The sequence below is a fragment of the Artemia sp. Qi Xiang Cuo genome, chromosome 14, assembly GCF_049724085.1.
Source record: "Artemia sp. Qi Xiang Cuo chromosome 14, ASM4972408v1, whole genome shotgun sequence".
Taxonomy (NCBI): domain Eukaryota; kingdom Metazoa; phylum Arthropoda; class Branchiopoda; order Anostraca; family Artemiidae; genus Artemia; species Artemia sp. Qi Xiang Cuo.
The window spans coordinates 68,599,522-68,617,228 of record NC_142807.1 but is presented as its reverse complement, the minus strand read 5'-3'; the positions used below and the strand labels follow the sequence as shown (position 1 = coordinate 68,617,228).

The following is a 17,707-nucleotide window of genomic DNA, read 5'->3' as shown; positions in this document are numbered from 1 at the left end:
AATATTAAATACTATTTTTTTAACATTCGATAGCTTTATTTTTAGATTTTTCGCGAACTATTTACTCCTATTAATTGATGGTTTTTCGAGGTTTTTTCGTGTACCCTCTCCCCCCCGAAAAAAATTTTGAGCAAAACTCCCTCCGAAAAAAATCCTGGGTATGGCCTTGGCTACAGATCAATACCCATGAGGTCTCGAGATTTTACGATTCATTCTACATGTTACTTAAAACGCTTCCCTGTAAATTTTCAACTATTGCGTTTTTTTTTAAGATCTACAATCAGGCTTGTGTTTTAAATGCTGTTTTAATTCTAGGATCCCATTTTCAGTTTTAGCGACAAATAATTTATTCCCACGAATTGTTGGCGATCTTTTTTTTGCTAGTCAACATTTATGCTTCTGTGCATCTAGAAAAATGGATGCTAACATTAGTTGGAAAACATTGGGACTTTGGAATCTTGCCCTTATTAAAGGGAAGAACAAAGAGTGGAACAAGCACCTTTGTCGAAAGAAAATCCTTTGTGTCTATAACATTTTGCAGCTTTTTCTCTTCTAAACTGTTGCAATCAACTTTTAAACTGGCGCATAATTTAAACTGGTGCAAACTTGTTTTAAGGTACTTTAAAAAGTAGGGGAGAGCAAAGAAAGTAAAATTCTTTCTACCGGCTTGAAGTCAGCTAAACTATTTAATCTTCCAAGATTCGCCCTTGTCAGGGCAAAACCATAAGCAGGTTGTCCAAGGCCGTACCCAGGATTTTTTTCGGAGGGGGTTTTGCTCAATTTTTTTTTTTTGGGGGGGGGGGGGGGAGGGGGCACCAGAAAAACCTCAAAAAACGCATACAAAATTTATTTATGTCCATTTTTGTAACGTTTTTACGAGTCAGACAAAAATTGGGGGGGGGGCTTCAAACCCCATCCCCCCCCTTGGATACGGCCTTGAAGTTGTCCCCGAATGGGGTGGGAGAGTGTCGTAAGGAAAGATTTAAGGGAAATAGAAACTTCTTTAAGGGTGTAAAAAGGAAGGTTTTGAATAGATTGGGATGGAGAAGGAGCGTACGGACCTGTGTTGGCCTCAGGGGGCTTGGGGCTTCAGGGAGTTGCTAGCAGTGGTAAACTAGCGCTTTGTGCAGACTTCAGAATTATCGATTACTGACAAATTTTAGCTTTAATTCTGCTACATAACATAATAACAGTATCAATTATCGTATTTGTTTTAAACTTTCTTTTTGTTTAATGAAGTCCTCACACGATAACCGTCAGTGATACCAGCCCTTTCTTATCCCTGTGTTCTCTTTTTGAATCGTCGATGATCCAGCTATTTTAAGTGTCCATTCTTTGGCGAGGGAGATAATTTTTTTTCGTTTGCTCTCTAAAACCAATTTATTTCAGAGACGAACCATAGAAAGACATGCCTTGAAGCAATGCAGAAAGCTGCAGATCAACATCCATGGTTTGGTATTGAACAGGAATATACACTCTTAGATATGGACAACCATCCTTTTGGCTGGCCCAAAAATGGCTTCCCTGGCCCTCAAGTAAATATAAACTTTTGCTCAATTGAAATAAACTAGTGCACTAACTGAAGTTGGATAGTAAAGTTAGGTAGGGTAGTTCACTAGCTGGTATTAAAAGGTAGTGAAGTTAGGTAGGTTAGTGCATTAACTGAAGTTGGGTAATGAAGTTAGGAAGGGCAGTGCACTAGCTGGTATCAAAGGGTAGTGACGTTAGGTAGGCTAGTGCATTGAATGAAGTTGGTTAGTGAAGGTAGGTAGGGTAGTATACTAGTTGACGCTGACGATGGTTTTGACTCTAGGACGTGAGGGACAGGAAAAATTCGTCAGAACAGAAAGGAGAAACGCATGAAATTATGAATAGATTATATCAGTTTAATATTTGGCAGGGAGCCATGCCCGAAATGCCAGGTGATTGTGTATTTGAGGCTCGACTTCCTGCTAAATCTTGAAGTACCAAGGACAGTGAAAATGCAATCTTATTGTTTTAATTGGTTAAGGAGAAACTTACACTACCATAGGTAACCTAAACAAATAAAGAGAATTGACATTGATTTTACTAAAGAAGACCATCATATGCAGCTATGTAGATTTTGGTAGCAGTGGATGACAATAAAAAGAAACAAAAATAATCAACAAGAAATGTGGGGAAAAAAAAATCCGCTAAAAAAAAATTAAAAATATGAGGCATCAAACAGCTTAAGAAGATGCAGCTTTCCTTTGATGTGTATTTGTCTTCGTCACTGGTGTGTCAACATAGTGAATCAACATAGTGTTGATGTTCGAATTTTTATGGACGGGAAGCGTTGCCAAATTTAGCTAGTTAGTTGGCAACACTGACAAAAATGGGATACTGCCCTAAAAAAATTTATAATCTTGAAACAACCGGAGAAAAGTCTCAGAAAATTGCCGTTTCCAAGTAGAACAGACCCTTTTTTTATTATTTATGGCTGTTTTTATTTCATTTTGATGTCCTTGGGACTTCCATTTTGTACTGATCTAGCCGTAGTGTTCACACAAATGGGCAATTCTTTAATGTTGTAACAAATCTTCCTGGGATTTCCCACTGAACTCACACTGGACTTCTTTTTGGCCAACATTTTAACAATTGACAAAAATGATTCATTGAGGGAGGGAGCAGAAAAAGGTGGCTTATACAGAAACGGTATTGCAAAGATAACCAAATTTCGTAGCGGGCCTGGTCTAGAAGCCCCTCGTAGGTATTAACCTAGTGATTGTTCTGCCCTAGAAAATGTGAGCATTTTAATTGTTATGCAAAGTTATAAAAAATGAAAGCAAATTTAGGGAGATACTCGTTAGCTACTGAACAAATGGGTTGGATAATTGATCCATTTGGAATACAAATTAATTAATCACCTTTGTGTTAGCGTCAAAACCAAACAACATAAGTAAATACAAAAATAAATCCGACAGAGTAATGGTAAAACTAATTAAATGAGTCAAGCTATTTAATTTTACAAAAAGAATGTTACATTTTAATTTTTTTTTTTTTTTAATGCTATACCACGATATTCTCAACACAATCGCCACTTGAGTGAGAAGTGAGTATCACTCCACAAAATGCTCCGGCCGTTGCGAGGGTTTTTCCTGATTCTCCAAACAGCTATAGAGTTTTCAGTAATTATGCACTCATCAATAAATTGAGAAAAGAAAAGTCAGCTTTCATTTTCTATAACAATGTATAGTCAAGCATTGAGTCTCTCTTAGGGTCTGTTAGAAAAGCATAAGTGGTTTCTAACAAGCTAACGTTTTCTAACAAATAAACGTTAAAATGGGGATAAGTCCGTTTATTAGACCGTAAAAATAGATACAGAAGTCTGTATGTTTTGATCACATGTACAACGATCATCATCAGCAGAAATATTGCTGATGACGTATTCTATAGTATTTCTGCTGGTGACGATTGCTGTACATGTGATCGAAACATCCAGAGTTTTGTATCTATCTTCACTGTCTAGTAAATGGACTTATCCCCATTGGAACATTTATTTATCATTATAGAAAGGCAGTGTGGTCTCGGAAAAAATACCTAAATTAAGGTATTATGTCGAAAATAACGCTTTCTAACGACTTCTTGAGTTTTTAACGAACGCCAAGGACGACATAGGATACGTTTATGTAGAGGATGAAAGCTAATTTGTTTATCCATCCATTGATTCATGCACAATTGGAAGTTCTATAGTTTCTTAGCAAATCAAGAAAAGGACTAAAAACTAGTGTAACCTGATAACAATACCAAATTTTCGGGGTTAATATTTTGTAAATGACATGAAAGGTCTATAGTTTTTTTTTGTCATATATTATATAGAAAAACAAGTTTTTTTAATTGAAAGTAAGGAGCGACATTAAAACTTAAAAAGAACAGAAGTTATTCCGTATATGAAAGGGGCTATCTTCTCCTCAACGCCTCGCTCTCTACGCTTAAGTTTTTTATTGTTTTAAAAAATTGAGTTGTGAGAAAGAGTTGAACTTTAGCGTAAAAAGTGAGGCGTTGAGGAGGGGACAGCCCCTTTCATATACGGAATAATTTCTGTTCGTTTTAAGTTTTAATGTCGCTCCTTACTTTCAGTTAATTTTTTTTTTAATTTAATCTCTGAACGTTTTTAAATTAATGCAGGTTTTGATTTTGGCTAACCGTACATGAATAATTAAAACGAAATTTGCATATTAATTTTACCTTTTTTTGGCTAAATGGCTTTCTCTTTATTTACGGACGTTTTTATTAGTAATAAATATTCGTAATTTACGAATTAACTTACATATCGAACTTCTATATTCGTATGTTTTTATTACGTGTATTAGGGGTTCGCCCTCTAGTCAATACCTCGCTCTTTACGCTAAAGCTCGATTTTTTTTTCAATTCTTTAAGAATGATCCCTTAATCACAAAGGCCTTTAATTAGAATAAATAGCTCTTATGAAAGTACTAAAAAAGACTTTAGCGCAAAGAGCGAGGTATGGACTAGGAGGCGAACCCAATCATATACGTAATAATTTCTATTCGTTTTAAGTTTTGATATTGAAAAGTTTTCAGTCGAAAACATGTTTTTTTTTAATTTAATTTCTGGTCGTTTTTTTTAATAATGCTGATAAATCTGGCGTCTTCATAGCAATTCTCTTCCCCCATGAAAACTTCCTCCATGAAAAGATCCCCCACGTAACCCCTGACCCCCCCCCCCCCTACCAGAGAAAAATTTCCCTGAAAACATCTGTATGCTTCCCAATAAACAATACTACATGTAAACATTGGGCAAAGTTCATATTATATTTTTCGACCATGCTGAACAAAATGGCTATCTCAAAATTTTGATCGGGTGACTTTGGGAAAAAAATTGAGCGTGGGAGGGGGCCTAGCTGCTCTCCATTTTTGTCACTTAAGTAGGGCACTAGAAATTTTAATTTCCGTTCAAATGAGCCTTACCGCGATATTCTGGGACCAATGGGTCGATACGATCACCCCTGGGAAAAAAACGAACAAACAAACACGCATCCGTGATCTTTCTTCTGGCAAAAAAAAAACAAAAATTCACATTTTTTCAGGTTGGAGCTTGAAACCTCTAGTGTAGGGTTCTCTGATACGCTGAATCTGATGGTGCGCTTTTCATTAAGGTTCTATTACTTTTAGGGGGTGTTTTCCCCTTTTTTCGAAAATAGGCAAATTTTCTCAGGTGTAACTTTTGATAAGTAAAACTATATATTATATATTTGATAAAACTATTTGGTAAAACTTATATATTTGAAATCAGAATAAAAATCTGATTCTTTTGATGTATCTATTGGTATCAAAATTCCGTTTTTTAGAGCTTTGTTTACTTTTGAGCCGGGTCGCTCCTTACTTACAGTTCGTTATCGCGAACTGTTTGATTGTTGTATATTCACTGTAGGTAAACAGCTTCTTTTTGGAGCAGCACTTTGGCGCAAGCGCGACCACTCTGGGTTGCGGGTACGAGTATTATATCTGACACATTATTGGCAGCATTGCCATCTGCGGCAATTAGCGACGTTTTATGGCAGCATAGGTAAAAAACTGACCCAGACGCAATTCGGATGAGGCTGCAATTCGGTGAGAGAAGAGTGCTACATTATTTGTCTAGTATTAGCACAGCATATATAATAGCAGTAGGATCTTTCCCTATTTCAGCCATTATAAGAACCTGGACGGAGGTGCGATTGCTCCAGAGAATGTATAAACCGGTATAAACATAAGTGACATTAGATCTTTTCACGGGCTGACAACTCAGATCTCTCTTGAACGCGAAACTTGGCTTCAAGGTTGGAACACTAATTTTGAAGACACTAATTTTAAATTAATTTATTCCAATACATACATGAAAATTGGTAATTAGTAGTGCAATGTTATTATTAGATGTTTTTAGGAATTAAAAATAGGTTTGGAAGTCTCAAGTTGGTTTCAAAGGCATTTTGAGAAAGTTTCTACCAAAATACGTGTTCCAGGGTAATTGGACCGCTGATGGCAGATCAAATGAGAGGAGCTGTTTGTACGCGCCGAAATAAATATATATATATATATATATATATATATATATATATATATATATATATATATATATATATATATATATATATATATATATATATATATATATATATATATATATATATATATATATATATATATATATATATATATATATATATATATATATATATATATATATATATATATATATATATATATATATATATATATATATATATATATATATATATATATATATATATATATATATATATATATATATATATATATATATACTACGAAAACTTTACAAAAAGAAAGTTTTTTTTAAAGAAAAGTAAAGGCCATATTAAACTTAAGATCAGTAGAAATAGTAGCCTACAATAACTCAAACTCAAAACGACCAGAAATTATTATTAAAGAATAAAAAAGGAAAAGAGAATAATTGGTATGGCTGTAACACTGATATAAATTTATATAAATGTATATATAGTGGGCTGTAATAATGCAAAAAGTAAATATAACATTGGTTTAAGAATGGAAAGAAAGACAATGAATGAAATTACAATGATAATCCAGTTAAAAAAAAGTTTTACTTGAACAATGCCATAAAGCGATGACATTTGATTATGACATTTGGTGCTTTGCATTGATATTTTAGTCTTAAAAGTTTTATCAATTTTTTGTCAAAGGGAAATTACGTGGTGGGCATTAATGTAGACTTGCAGCTAAATTAAATATAGTCACTTCCACTTTTCACATATGTTTATTGATTTTGGTTTGACTTTTATTGTCTGTAGTACTGAGGAGCTCATTAAGGAGATTAAGGAAGTTTTAAAAAATTTCTTAATTTTCTGAAACTCCCTCAATTTTCTGAAAACTCCCTAAGGCTTTTACGAAAAACACTTCTTAACAGACGTTTGGTATTTTCTTGGATTTGGCTATTGTGGCAACTTTTACCACAGCAACCAATAATTAGAACCCAAGTCCTGAAATTGGTCTCAATCAGGAACGCTTACCGCTATCTAAATTCACAAAGGGCAAAGATTTTCAAACAGAGGAGTTTATTGTTTAAAGTTCAGGAATGGTTTGCCCATTTCAAACGAAAATATTGATTGAAAACGAAACTAGTCTTATCTAGAAAATAAATATCGTAGAAAATAAACATCACGACGTGAAAAAAAAAATTATAAACCATCTAGTGGCGGATCCAGAGGGGGGGGGGCCAAGGGGTGCCCCCCCCTAAAGTAGTCTAAAGTAGTGTACTTTACCTAATTAACGCACGTTTGCATCAATTAAACTTGCTCCTAACGTAAGTTTATCGGATCAACCTATTTTGCGCCCCCCCTAAAAAATCCTGGATCCGCCCCTGAAACCATCACACCTAGTCCACCAGTTATTAGAAGAAATAAAAATTTCCCTATTATCACAAATTTCATCAACCCCCCGCCCCCTTTTTTGTAAAATCCTACATAGGCCAATCAGTTGATTCCACTGTATATAAATAATAGATTGTCATAATTTGCGTATAAATTAAGTCATACCTGTGAGATGGGACACTTGCAAACCACTTGACTGACTCAGCAAATTTTTTTCTGCTCTCGCAATTACGAATAATGCACTTTGTAACCATTTCTCATTGATTGACGAATACACACTAACCCATGAGTGCAGAAATAAGTGGGAGGAGCTTTTTTTCGCACCGAGAAGGAAGAGCCAGAAATCATCTGCGGTAAACTTACTGCCTAATTATATAAACTGTGAGTATTAGTTAGCTAACGATGTAGTCTGATTTGTCAAAAACGTTGGAGAAATAAAACGTTGGAATAATTTTGTCATTTTAGTGGATATTAGAGGCTATAGTACTTCTGGGCATCTCGGTATTTTCTCCGTTCTTTTTCTTTGATTTGCTACTTGATCTTGTTTAAATGCTACCCTCACATTCCACATGAAGCGACATGCAAAAAAACGCAATTCCAATTACGCATTTAATTTCAGAAAAAAATCAGACACTTATACGCATTTAATTTGCAAAAAAGACTTTGAAAATCGTTGCCACAACGTGGAAAAGTCGCAGTTGTCCTTACCTTATCTTACAGAATATGAGTTTCAATCTATTTGTTGCTGTGCAACTTCTAATATCAGCTGAAACAGGTGAAAATCCCGCAAATTTCTACAAAATCTAACAGAAATAATCAAGTTTTTTAATGCATTCAATTATAAACTGTTAGCTATTCACGTGAGGACGTCTTCTTGCATGCAATGGAGAATAACGCAAGCGGGTTTACTTTTTCCACAAAAACCTGGAAAAATTCGTCTGCAATCCGCAACATTGCTGAGGTTTTCTGGGAAACGCAGTGTGTCGGAAGAGAGTTAAAGAGAGTGTTTTCTGATAAGCGGGTATTTAATCTACTTTTTGGGTTGTTTCGACTTAACCCATCTCCCTCGAAGCCAATTTCGAGGCGGTGCTTGATTACATATAGGCAAATTGATATTATATTTTATTCTAAGGGTCCATACTATTGTGGTGTTGGTGCAAATAAGGTCTTTGGCAGAGACATCGTGGAGGCCCATTATCGTGCTTGCCTGTTTGCTGGTATTCAAATTTGTGGTACAAATGCTGAAGTTATGCCCAGCCAATGGGAATACCAGGTACACTATAATTCTGATATACTATTTCTATAGTTATGTGTAGTCCTACTACGCTCTCTATGAGCCACACTATCTTTGAGTAAAACTATGTATGTTATACTTTACTATGGAAGACAAAGAGTATGGGTAACTTACAAAAAACATCAACGCTACCTAGCACATTTTACATTTTTCAAGCTTAGTAATCGTTCTTCTATCTGGAACTAAGATGAAACACTTAATACTACACTAACCTTACCAACCAAACAAATTAAGTTAATTATTGTTATTATTCTACTGAAAAAAAAAGAAGTGTTGCCAAATGCTAGATGTCATTGAGGATTGTTTGCCGACACTAGTGCCAGTTCCCACTCTTGTAAGCTGCCCCTATCCTTTGATGGAAGGTTTATTTACCTATCCTCTGCCTCTTTATAAGTTAGCTGACATGAAATTTATTTGTGCTTTCTAGTAGAACACGTTACACAAACAAACTTGAAAGTCGGCCAGGTTTAAAAAGTTCTAGCTTACTCTCAAATCGTCTAGATGGGATTGCGATAACTTTAGAATCAAATTTAAAAAAAAAATGGATATTAGGATGTATGATATTGGAAATGAAATATAGGATATTAGGATAAAAATTGAGGGGATACTGACACTCCCATTCCTTGAAAATGGCCTGGATTTGGCTTTTCAATAGGAATAAATTCTACGGGTCCTTGAGATTGGATTTCACATGGATTAATTACTGAACATTTGGCATTTATGCAGTTCTGTATTTATTTATTTATTGATAAACCGTCATACATAAAAAGACGGACACGAAAAAAAGAAAGAAAAAAAACAAACAACAAAAAGAATACAAAAACAAACAGCGACAAACAGAATACGAATTACGGTTATTAAATAAATTTCAGTTATACTACATATATAAAATGGCTTTCCACTCGTAATTTATTATTACCCGATACACATTAAAGTGTAATGGTTGGATCGGCAACCCCATAATTTCTAACGAGAAAGGGTTGCTTGTCCAAATTGGAAAACAGAGATGGTATTTAGCAAATCTGAAATAGTAGGAACGGATTAATTTTTTTCTGGGTTAGAAAGAAATTTCTAGAAGGGGGTAGCGTAAAGTATTTTTGAGGAGGGGTAACAGCATTTCAAAAGGCTTACAAGACTTTGCGATTAAAGTGCATCTAACAGGAGATAACGTGTCCATATGCAGCCGATATTTTTCTTTGAAGGTAGTCTACGAGAAGGTTCCGAGTGTGTTTGATTGTTGATCCTATAGGGAGTGAACCTTTGTGAACTTCATTCTCAATCGGATTCCTTTAGCATCACTATTTCTTAAATCACAAATTTTACTACAGACAATAACCATGGTGACTACGGCTTGGACACTGTCACCTATTTTCACTACAATAAAATGATCACAGTACAATTTTAGATTTTCCATGAAACAGTAGATGTCTCTCTCTCCCTCTCTCTCTCTCTCCCTTCTTATCTCTCCCTCTGCCACTCTCTCTTTTATTATTTTTTTCTTATGTACTCCCCATGAGCTAGTGTGTGAATAGTATTTGTATTTTCCCCCTCTTTTACAGGCTATGGAACCTTTGTGGGGATCAGTACATTATATTTGTTGGATGATTTTTTTTTTTTTTTTTTATTGGAAGTATATATTGTCTTCTTATTCTTACTTTTTTCTCCAAAGTTTGACTTTATGTCATAATTCGGTACTTGTGTATTATATAATACACACCCGAGAACTTGTATCGCGAAGATGAGACAATACCAAGTTTTCACGCGGTCTATACTGTTGTGTTCAATGGGAGACATTTGTTTAAATCAGTTTATTGAAGCCAACCGACCTGCAACACAAAACAACAAGCGTAAGCACATAGCAAGCAATACAATGAGAGCATTACAGGCGGCACAAGCATATCATAACAAAGGTAAGCATACAACATCTTCCTTCACATACAAAATAAAAAAACAAATAACAAAACAAAAAAAACAAAACTCTTCTGAAGCATCATAATCACTATCGTAAAGAACCACAGTTCCATTTAGTTATTCACAGATCAAAAATTTGTCTTGGTTTTATGGGCCTTCCATATCTTGACACGCGTGGCCCAAATAGAGTCCCGTTCGTATTAGAATTCCTATTACTGTTCACTGGAACCGGATTCGGAGTTGCAAACGGTGTGTCTGGAACATCAGCATTTTCATCAACTCTAAACCTTGATGGAGTAGCAATAGTCGGACTGGTAGCGTCTAGTTTTTCAGGGGACTCAGTACCCTCAAGTAATGGACCCGGCGCAATGGACTGGCTCTCATCTGAGTCTACAAGTTCGTTTGGAATGTTAATTTCCGTTTCCCCCGGCGCAGTCAATCTAGGCTTCAAATGCACGCGATTTCGTCTGTAAGTATTTCCGTTTTCCGTTTGTACTAGATAAGATCTTGGCTCTGGCATTGACAGAACTATCCCTTTCTTCCAATGCTTATCTTCTTTTGACAGTTTCATCCAAACTGTTTGGTTTGGACTCAGCATAGCTAAGTCTTTCGCATGCCGGTCATAGTAGGTTTTCTGCCTACACTGGTTTCTTTCATGAACCCTGATGATCTCTTTTCTAGGTATTACCTTGGGACGCAGCTGGATAGTTGGTAGAATCGACCTTAGAGTCCTGCTCATGAGCAGTTGATCTGGTGATGCAGATCCACTGATTGGAGTACTCCTGTACTCAAGAAGACCAAGATGAGGATCCGAATTGGAGTCAACTGCTTTCTGCATGATTCTTTTTGCAATGTCTACTGCCTTTTTTATATGTCCATTCGATTGTGGGAAGTTCGGGCTTGATGTACAGAGCTGGATGTCGTACAGTTGCAGAAAACTAAGGAACTCACTGGATGAGAACTGTGGCCCATTGTCTGACCGAATCTTCAACGGTATGCCATATCTAGCAAAATGTGACTTGAGTTTGGTGATGATTTCCGACGAAGTTGTGCAGTTCAACTTGTCAATCTCGATGAACCGGCTATAGTAGTCACTGGTAATGAGGTAGTTTCTGCCCTCCAATTGACAAAGGTCTACACCGATAGCTTCCCATGGGCCTTGGGGTAGTGGAGTAGAAAGCAAAGACTCTCTGGGGTTGTTTGGTGAATATTTCCCACACGATTCGCAGCTCTTTACAAACTCTTCTATTTCATGGTTAATTCCAGGCCAGAAAACCACAGTTCGCGCTCTCTGTTTGGTTTTTTCCATGCCCATGTGGGATGCATGCAGTTGCTGGAGAATGTTTGGCTGGATGGCTAAAGGAATGACAATTCGGTCAGCCTTCAAGATGAAGCCATCGACAACCGCTAGCTCTTCTCTGAAATTCCAGTATGGGATAACAGTTCTTGGACAAGACTTCCTGACGACAGGCCACCCTTCCTGGATCACTTTGATGAGGGTTTGCATGACTGGATCTCGCTGATTTTCTTTTCGGATTTGCTCCATTTTTGTATCACTAACAGGTATGTGCTTAACAAACAAGTTTACATGAAATTCAATCTCATTTTGAAAATCGTCGCTTTCTTCAGATGTGTGCAGTCTTGACAGGGCATCAGCTACTGGGATATCTTTGCCTCTAATGTAGTGAACCTCCAAATCGTACGGCTGTATCTGAAGCATCATCCTTTGCAGCCTTGGTGGTGCCTGAGACAAAGGCTTTGACAGAATGGTTTCCAAAGGCTTGTGATCTGTGTACAGCTTGACTTTTCGACCATAAATGTATTGGTGAAATTTCCGACAGCCAAACATGATTGCATACAGCTCCTTCTCAATCTGTGAGTAGTGCTGTTCTGTCTCATTCAATGCTTTTGAGGCAAATGCTACAATCTGTCCGTGAGTTAAAAGCTCTGCCCCAAGGCCATGTTTTGACGCATCTGTTTTCAACTCTACTTCCTTACTTTGAGCATCAAATGCAGCTAGGTTCTGACAAATAGAAACCTTGATCTTCTCCATCTCTGATTTGTGAACATCTGTCCACTGGAATGTATCCTGCTTTCCTAACTCTCTTAATGAGTGGTTCAAAGTCGAAAGATTTGGAATGTAACGAGATAGGAAATTGACCATTCCTAAAAACGTCATGAGCTCCTCCTTGCTTGTAGCACATGGCATTTCCTTTATAGCCTGAACCTTCCTTGGATCCGGCTTTATGCCTTCAGCTGTGATGACATGGCCAAAATAAGGGATACTGTGAGCATCAAATATACATTTCTCCGGGTTGAATTTCACTCCTTCCTTTCTGGCCCTCTCTAGCACGCTCAAAAGGTTTCTATCATGCTCGTCATCTTTACCAGATACTATTATGTCATCCACAATCACACCTAGACCTTCTAGATTGTTGAACGTTTCCTCCATTTTCTGTTGGAATATGTCCTGAGCACACACAATCCCAAAAGGCATTCTCATGTATCGATATCTTCCAAACGATGTATTGAAAGTTGTCATCAATGACGATGGTTCTGACAGTTTGAGCATCCAATACCCAGACTTGGCATCTAGCTTAGTAAACCTGTTGTGACCATGAAGTCGTGCAGCTATGTCTTCAAAAGTTGGCATGGGGTAATAAGGTCGTTGTATAGCATTATTTAGATCCCTTGGATCTAAACACAAACGCAGAGACCCATCTTGTTTTTCAACGGTGACAATTGAGTTTACCCACTCAGTAGGAGTTGTAACTTTCTGTATAATACCCTGTTTTTCCAGCTGGTCTAACTCGCTTTTTAGCTTGTCATGAAGGGCAAATGGTATACGTCTCACTGGATGTACAGTTGGCACAGCATCTGGCTTCAGATGTATGGTGCACTCACCTTGCAGTTCGCCTATGCCAGTGAAGACGTCAGCAAAGTCTTTTTTACCTTCTGGATGAACAGCGTTTCATGATTTTGCTCAACAGTTCCTGCCACTTTCACAAGACCCATGTCGACGCATGCTTCATAGCCAAGTATTGGCATGGCTTTGGTTTTTACAACAAAGAATTCATATCTACCTGTGGTAGCCTTGTTGTATGTGCATGACAGCATACATATCCCGAGTACTGTATGGATTCTCGTACCTCCGTATGCAACAAGAATCTGCTTGGTCTCTTTCAATTCAGGTCTAGGGACAATTTTCTGAAACAGATCAACTGGCATGACATTGGCTTCTGCTCCAGTATCGATTTTGAACTTAATCTTCGATTCCTGTTTGTTCACAATGATTTCTGCAGTCGGCTGGCTTCCTTTTATATTTCCGACAGATCCCACAAAGAGTGTATTGATGAATACTCGGTCGATCTGAGCTGCATTTCCACTTTGAACAGCATGCACTGATTTGCTTCTGCAGACTCTGGCAAAGTGATTTGAGTGTCCACAACTTGAACAAATTTTTCATTTTGCTGGGCACCTGTGATTTGGATCATATTGCCCTCCACAGAAGTAGCACTGCTTAGGCTGTGAAGCATATGCTGACTGGTGTTGCTTCCTTTTATGTAGACTATCGATCTCCTGTTTGATATTCACATTTTTTGAAACATCTGCCATTGTTGAGAGCTGTGCCTGGGTTGTCTCATGGGCTCTAGCAATTTCTATGGCTTTTGAAAGTACTAATGTACCACCTTCTGACAAAAGTTTCTCTCGAATTTTTGGTGATAAGATTCCACAAACAATTCTGTCTCTCACGATATCATTAATGGTTGTTACTGGGTAATCACAATCCTTAACAAACACGTGTAGGGCTGTTATATACTGTTCCACTGATTCATGCACACTTTGGTCTCGCTTGTGAAACTTGTACCGGGTAAAGACTGGGTTGACAGATGGTGAAATATGTTCCTTGAACTTTTCTAGGTAGCAAGCAATTTTATCTGTCTCTTCTGCCTGCAATGTCCAAGTACTGTATACGTCTCGACCTTTTTCACCAAGCCACAGAAGTAGATATGCACACTGTTGCTTTTCAGTTTTTCCACTTAAAGGGCCTGTGAACATTAGCCGCACATGTTGTTCAAATTTTTTCCATGATTCATGACTGGCTGCTTCCCAGTCAAAACGAGGTGAAGGCGTAGAGTTGTCCATCTTGACAATTTTTCTGACACCATGTTGTGTTCAATGAGAGACATTTGTTTAAATCAGTTTATTGAAGCTAACCGACCTGCAACACAAAACAACAAGCGTAAGCACATAGCAAGCAATACAATGAGAGCATTACAGGCGGCACAAGCATATCATAACAAAGGTAAGCATACAACATATACCAGATAAATACCTTCGGCACTTTGGGAAACTACGTTATAACTAAATTTTAATTAAACATTTAGTGGATATTTTGGGCAGGTTATTTTAGGTTACGTATTTAATATAATTTGCTCTGGTTGGCCCCCTTCCATAATTCTTTGTGGTAGTTTTCATAACTTTGTTACTAAAGTGTTGTATTTTCATCATATTTTTTTTTCATTAGCATTTACCAAACTTCACTTCTCGAGTGTGCATCATATAATACACAAGTACCTATAATTCTTTATGAGATACTGCTCAAACACAAGGGCCATCGAATATAATTGAGAAGTATTTTTAAATAACTTATGAGATTTTATTGTAAAGACCGAGGATCGTGGAAGGGGCAGCCCCCTTACTGATGGAATAATTTCTGATTGTTTTAAGTTTTGATGTTGCTCCTTACTTTCAGTTGAAAAGATTTTTTTATAATTAGAGAATTTGTATGCTCTAGAATTATGTAACCAAGATGTATAATTTTATTACGGATCATGTGTCAATTTGTTTTATTGCTGTGAAAGTAGGCGACTTTGTCGATATCTTCCTGGTAGTTTCCTGGTAATTGACTTAAAAGAGACAAGAACGGTGAAAATGAAATCTGATTGTTTGGATAACTTGAATAACCATATACATTATTCCAAAATTAAGAAAAATTGGAAATTTAATTTTATTGAAATCGGAAAATTAGGCAGTTTTGGTAGTATCAGGTGACAAATTTAAAAGAAAAAACAGGGGAGGGGGTTAAAAATAAACTAGAAACATGTGGCACAAAACAGTATAAGAAGGTGTAGCTTTCCTTTAAAGGCCTAGTTGTCTTTGAGAATCAACACATTGTTGATTTTTGAATTTTACATACGAAAAACGTTGCCATGTTTAAGTAACTAGTTTTGTTAGTTTTTTTTTTTTACGATTTAACCCGGCAACACTGAAAATTTTGATTGCTGCCATAATAACTTTACATTTTTTAAACAAACCAAGGTAAAATGTTAGAAAATTGCAGTTTTCTTTTACGAACAGACCTAAGATGGTTCCAGGGGCCAACAAATATTTTTATTCCAATGTCATTGGTACTTTAACAAAATGCAGTAGGATATACGAAATAGAGAAAATAAAGAAATGAAATGATGTTCACATCTTACATATTTCTACATAGACTTACTATACTGTCAATATATTACACTATCTGTTCACTATACTATCTATATATATCTACATAGTTGCCGTATACTATCTGCCATTCCTATTATGACACTATGTAATGACAAGCCACATTATAATCATGTTTATTGATAAAAATTAAGATTTATGGATGATGTGCATTTATGTTGATTGTATCGTCCTATTAGGACCATCTAAGTCGAAAGTTTAAATGCTAAGAACCTTGTTTGAAAAGGTTTCATCAAAACAACTTTGATTTCAAGTACTTTTTGCTGATTCTCTGTTTTGGTATCTTTCGCCAGATTCCCCATACAGATAGGAAAACTTCTCTTCCAAACTCCAATCCTTTTTAATTTCAAAATTTACGTTTTAAATCTTACCTCAGAGGGATCTTCCCAAATATCCCTTTTTCTCATTCGAAGAAGTAGTTAGAAAAGGGAAATCGGAAAAAAATGTTTGTCCTTCCTTTAATGCCTAAATTAAATTTTAGTTTATCTTTTGAGTTTTCCTGCTCTTCTTTAAAATACATGTCTTGTAAACATAGCGTCTTTTGAGTTGCTTCAACCACAGTGTAAATGCCCTTTGCTCTGGTCATTGCCCAACCAGTTCGTTCCAAATTAGAATGAGATTAATTTGGCATAGATTTGAGTATTTTTGAACTTTGAAAAGTGGAAAACTAAAAATTTACGCCAAGTTATGTCAGAGTGAAAAGAAGAACGTTAATTGTGCAGCAACAAAATCGCGAAGTATTTAATCAAATTTTTCGAAACTAATGGGCTGGGAAGTTCAGGGCGGTGATGTAAAAAAAAACAACTAAAAAATATGGCGCAATTTTGCCATTCTGAGTAAAACGAAATTACGTAGACATGGTTCATTTTATTACGTACTTACTAATCCAGAAGTGTCAGTTAAGACGTTTATAGACGCCTATGATAATTTGACACTGTTTAGCATGAGAAAAGATTGGCCACAAACCTTTTGCGCAATTGATAAAATTGCGCAACTATTGACAAACACAAACAAAACTGGTTCCGGTTGTTTCTACTGTATAAATATGAAAACAATTAAAACGAAACCAGTTTTCCTTTTTCTTCAAGTTTTTAAATGCTCTTGGGCGTACGTAGCTTCTTATCTAGGGAGGGGCAGCGGATTCTGTGGTGAAGGGCGGGGGGCTGAAGTTATATTGGTCGTTCGCAAAACTTTACATTGCCAGTTAGTTCTATCATACCTATGAAATATTTATTAATAAGTAATCACCAAGAATCATAAATCATCACAATAAGCTTCAGTATTAATCAATCTTCTTGGATTATAGCTAAATCTTTCCAAGGCATTATGGATGCTTCTTGTTTGACTTTTATTCTGTCATTCCAGCTGTTTATTCCCAGCTTTTTCAATCATCTACCATTTATCAACTGCTTTTTTAGCCATCTACCTTTTTTAATTGCTTTTTCAACCATCTGCTTTTTCAGCCATATCTAATGTAAATTTCAAGTTCTAGGAGGGGGGGGGGCAGCTTCCCCCCTTCCGTGCGCCCATGTAAATGCTAAATGTTAAACATAAGGCCCCGTACCAATTAACAAACTATGTACCGTAGACCCCACAAATAG

General features: G+C 36.4%; 1 protein-coding gene across 1 annotated transcript in view; it reads left to right on the top strand.

Moving 5' to 3' along the window:
- Positions 1 to 1,368: 1,368 nt before the first annotated feature.
- The window catches only part of LOC148944795 (glutamine synthetase-like), a 29,119-nt gene continuing 12,780 nt past the window's right edge, over positions 1,369 to 17,707 (top strand). The window contains exons 1-2 of the mRNA XM_089100620.1: positions 1,369 to 1,535; positions 8,523 to 8,663. Of these exons, the coding sequence (XP_088956746.1) occupies positions 1,422 to 1,535; positions 8,523 to 8,663 (255 nt within the window). The 5' untranslated portion in view covers positions 1,369 to 1,421. The remainder of the gene's footprint in view (positions 1,536 to 8,522; positions 8,664 to 17,707) is intronic.